General features: G+C 65.9%; 1 protein-coding gene across 1 annotated transcript; it reads right to left on the bottom strand.

Moving 5' to 3' along the window:
* Positions 1-965: 965 nt before the first annotated feature.
* H696_06174 (hypothetical protein) lies at positions 966-4,875 on the bottom strand (the record flags this gene model as incomplete). The annotated part of the gene is made up of 4 exons (XM_009499917.1): positions 966-3,080; positions 3,214-3,312; positions 3,429-3,569; positions 3,688-4,875. The coding sequence occupies 4 exons, from the start codon at positions 4,873-4,875 to the stop codon at positions 966-968; spliced, it is 3,543 nt and encodes a 1,180-aa protein (XP_009498192.1).
* Between the last annotated feature and the right edge of the window lie 79 nt (positions 4,876-4,954).

Raw genomic sequence — 4,954 nt, forward strand, 5'->3', positions numbered from 1 at the left:
CCAAGACCATCCTCCCCCGTCGATTGGGCGGAAAAAAATGCCGTCAGATTGAGGTGCGCGCCGGTCGCAGGGGCACACACGCACACACACACCGGGGAGGGCGCGGGGGGGCACCGCCTTGGGCGAGACTATCGATCTTTCATTCCTGTCGATCCCTCGGCCGGATCTTTGTTCAGATGAGGGGTCTGGGGGGGGGGGGTGGCTCACCAAGCCCAGCGTTGTGTCTGACAAAGCACCCCCTCCTCCCACGGCCCATCTTCGTCAATGATCCACCCCGATCTGGCCGGGCCGAGTCAAGGGGGGCCAGCACATTCTGGATATCATTAACTGATCACTAGCCATTAACCGGAAGCAGTCATATGATCGATATCCATGGGCTGATGCCCCCTTCCCGAATTACCATTGCCCTTGCCGGCTTGGGTGGTCCACCTCGGGGACTGACGACAGAGGGCCCCCCGAGAAGCCCCTTCGGTGGTGTGGAGCAGTCGACGAACACCCCGGAGCACGAAGTGGTCGTTCCTTCGCCTCGCTCGCAGTTCCTGCATACGGGCGCTGTATTTGGCGGTCAGCCACCTGCCCGCAGCGTCGACTGCCTCATCTCCACACAGGGAGCCACCGTTCCGGGAGGAGGAATGCCACTGGCGGAGGAGAAAAGACGTCCAAGACCCCCCCCCTCCCTCCGGCATGTGTGTGTGTGTGTGTATGCTAAACCGACCCGAGCAGGGGAGAAAGAGAAAAGGTTTATTGGGGGAGGGCAGACGGCGGGCGCAAGGAGGGGAGTTGATTGGCTCGAGCAAGTGGGAGGGGTGGGAAGGTCCGCTCAGCGGTGTCTGGCACCCCCCCCCCCCCCCTCCTCTCTCTCTCTCTCTCTCTCTCCTCGCGCTGGTTTGTTATCCTTTGCCCTTGTTCACGCGCCTTATCGGCAAATCGGAAGGCCACGGGCGCCATCTTCAAATCACGCGCCCTCACACCTGGGAGGTGTCGGCGGTAGACACCGGGTCAGCGGCCGTGGCCTCCTCCTCGGCAGCGGCCGCAGCCGAAAGGAGAGCGGCCGCCAGCTGGGCCGAGTCCGACTGGGACAGAAGCATGCTCGCACGGAAGGAGGTCAAGTGCTCCTCGACGGTGGGGATGGAGACGGCCGCCGGCTCAGCCAGCTCGCCATCAGCCCCCTCCTCGGTGGTCGGATCGCGGTAATGCAGCGGCCGTTCGGAGGCGAAAATAATGTCCCAATAGGTGAGGAAGGAGGTGAACACCAGCGGCGGGATGCGCAAAGTCCCGCTGAAGACGATGTTCAAGTTGCGCAACGGCATGAGATTCTCATTCTCATGCTCGCGGACCCGGTTGAAGTGGTCACACAGGTAGCGCAAGGTGGTGTACTGCCGGGGGGGCAGGTGCCCCACCAGCAGACAAAGGTAGTCCATCCGCTCGGACACATCCTCGATCGTGCTGGCCGTGTCGAAATTGGCCATCAGTGCCCCGGTGAGGATGGACTCCGGCAACTCACGGAAGTAGCGCTTGAGGATGTTGGCCACCGCGTGGGGGCTATCCACTTCCGGGTTGAGGGTGGCCCCGGCCGGGTCCTGCTCGAAGCGCTGCTGCATGGCATTCTGCATGCCGGTGGCCCCACTCAAACGGTAAATGCCCTCCTCGCGAAGGGCCTCGGCCTCGATGAAGGTCACACAGCGCCAGACAATGGTCGGGACATTGGCCGGCCCGCCGACATCTCCGGCGTCGGGCGCCTGGTCGATCGACAGGCCGAAGAGGTTCGGCCGACCGGGAACCGGCGACGTGGCCGCGGCCGCGGCAGTTGCCGCATCCGACGGCGAGGGGGACGTCGGGGTGGACAAGTCAATCATCGAGGCAGATGTGCCACTGATGACCACATGCGAGGGACCAGCCGTCGCGGTGGTGGTGGTGGTGGTGGTGGTGGTGGCGGTCGCCATATCGTCGCTGGCGGCGGAGGCCCCGGCGCCAGGCGAGCTGCTCGACCCGGAGGAGCCAGGGCTGGCCGACCCGTCGGAGGTGGTGGTAAATTCGGCGGTGCTACCGGTACGGCCGCTGCCGCGCATCATGCCAGACAACCGGCCCAGGGGCGAGGAGGCAGCCAGAGGCGCTGCGCCCGAGGAGGGATCGGCCGCAGTGCCGCCGACCGCTCGCCGGGAAGCCTCGCTGCTGGCCAGCGTCGAGGACCGTGTGTCGATGTGCTGGCACCAGGCGGTCCGCTCCGCCTCGGTGGCCGCACAAAGGACCACCTGGTGAGCATAGGACTCCGGGTCGGCCGGGTCCCCGGTGAGCGGGTTGCCACCGGGCGCGCCAATGCCACTGGCCGCCGAATTGTAATGAATGACCATGGGGAAGGGCGCGTCCGAGGGGGCCGACACGCCGGTCGGCGAAGAGCGCACCAGGCAGCTCAGCACCGGCACCACGAGCATCGGCTGCTCGTAATTGTTGTCCTTGAAGCTCCGGTTGAAGATCTGCAACGAGTGCGAGTCCAGCTGGGCAAAGCGCGCGCGCCACTTGGACAGACGGTTCGACCGGTAGAAGAGTAGCCCGGTGAGCAGGTCGGCCGCCCGGGCCCCGGGGGCCAGGATGCTGGCCTGGGTCAGCTCAATCGGGGCCATCATCTCGATGTGCGCCTGCAAGAGGGTCACCCAGCGATCGCGATCCGCGGCATTCTCCGTGCACAGCAAGTGATAATGCCCATCATCGCGGGTGATGGTGAACCCATAGCGAATGCCCTGGGACGGGTCGTCGGCCACAATGCTCACATGGGCACCCGGGAGGGGGATCGCCCCGAGAGGGCTGACCTTCTGCTGGCCCTGGGACTCGGCATCGGCCTCGGTGTCATTGGTGAAGTAGAGGAGCTGGTCACCGCGGAAGACGAAGAAACGGGACTTCCACACGCCAAGGCGCCTGCCGCGCTTCAGCATGTAGCTGGCATGCTCGCCGGCGCGCGTGCGCCCGGACGACAGCGACCACCCGGACGCATTGTCCTGGATGTTGGTGGTGATGAATGCCAGCAGCGTGGGCCATGTGGTGAGGTACTTCATCATGTTGGCCAGGTAGCTCTCGAACTGGGCCTATATGAGTGGCAATGCATAAGTGTCCATGAAGAGGGAGAGGAAGGGGAGGAGGAGGAGGATGGGAGAGGGGGGAGGTGAGTTGAAGGGTGAGCAGTGTGTCGCGCGGCAGCATGGGCGCATGTAAACAAACCTTTCGCTCATCGACGACCACCGGCGACAGGCGGTTGAGCATGACCTTCTCGGGGATGGAGCCGACCTTGTCCACCATCAGCGGGTACTCCTTGCGAAGCTACATGGCCATGAGCGGAAGGGGGGGGGGGGGGGGCAACGAGGAAGGGGTCTGGGATTAGAGGGGGGGGGAATGAAGAGATTGCGAGAAGGAGGGGTAGCACATCATATGCGCACCTTGGCATCCAGCTCGACGAATTGGGAGTAGCTCTTGTTGATGCGCCACTGCTCGATGTTGTTGTGGAAGAAGGCCCCCACGTAGACGATGCTCTGAGAGACCTTCGAGTCGGACAGGATCATGGCCGAAGGAACGCGAACCTGAAAGGGAAAAGGCCGGAACGGGACGGGCGGGCTGGGTCAGGCCGGGCGGTTGTGGGGGGCAGATGCAGACGCACGGCAGCAGCCAGGCAGGGCAGACAGATGCAAGGGGACATACCACAAGTTTCTCCATGACCGTGGCCGGGACAATCCCGCGCGGGTCGGCGACGATGCCGTTCTCCGGGGACAGGAGCTGAGCCATGGCCTGGGCATCGGCCTCCGGGGCGGTGGTGTCAATCGGTGGCGGCACGGAGCCGGGCTTGGTGGCGGAGTCGGCGGGCTGGTCATCCTCAGTGGAGTCGGCAGCCTCGGTGGGCTCGGCGTCCTCGGTGGGCTCAGCAAGCTCGGTGATCTCGGTGGCCTCAAGCTCCGACTCGGAGTCGGACTGAGTGGCCGAGTCGACGACGGCGGCGGGGACGGCGGCGGCGGGCCCGGCGGCTGTCTCAGCGACCGCGGAATAGGCTTCATCCTCAGAGAGGCTTTCCGGGTTGGCGGTCAGCGTGTCGGTGGCGGTATTCCCGGAGGAGCTGGCGGGCGCCGGAGACCCGAGAACATAGGAAACATCCTCGGCCGAGTCGGGACCAGTGGCCGCGGGCTCGGTCAGCTCGCACTGCTGGGACAGCAGGGCACCGTACATGAATTGCTTCTCGATGGAATCGACACAGTGGTCGGTAACATCGGGCTGAGGCTGTTCCGGGGTCAGATCGGAGGCGACCATGGCCGCGGCAGCCGAGCTGAAGCTGAAGTTGGCCACCGGCGAGGCCCCGTGGCCGAAGACCACCGACTGGCGGGTGGCCCGGCGCGAGTTGAAGGCCGGCAGGTGGGTGGACTCCTGGTCAAGGGCGTTCATGGCGCTAATCAGGTCGTCGGCCGATGTGGGGGCATCGGCCGAGGTGGCGGCGGCCACATCGGCGGCCGGAGGCTCGGCACTTTCGGTGACCACCGGCGCGGGGACGGCCTCCGGCTCGGGCGCCGCCTGGCTGGTGGAGTCGACGATGGCCAGAGCGGCGGCCACGGCGTCCTCCAGGTGGTCGTCTGTCCCGCCGGCGCTCAGGACGCTCGGCAGAGCGGGGATGGCCGACAGGTGTTGCGAGTCGGCGGCGGGGCCCGGCGCCGAGCTGGGCTTGGCCGGGAGGACGACAGGCGAGTCGGCGGTCGGGATCTCGGCCCCAACGCCAGCCTCCGCGCCCACCGCGGTCGGCATAGGCGGCGGCGGGGGCAGACTAATGGGATTGGGCTGGGAGCTGAGCTGCTGGAGCATGGCGTCCACCTCAAGCAAAGCCTGGGCGGTGGGAGGTTGGGTCATGGCGCCGGGAGCAGGCTGACGCACAGCGCCATTCGGAAGGGGGGCATATGTTAGAGGGGAGGAGGGCAGGAGGGGGGGG

This window comes from Fonticula alba (assembly GCF_000388065.1).
Source record: "Fonticula alba strain ATCC 38817 unplaced genomic scaffold supercont2.23, whole genome shotgun sequence".
NCBI classification, from domain to species: Eukaryota; order Rotosphaerida; family Fonticulaceae; genus Fonticula; species Fonticula alba.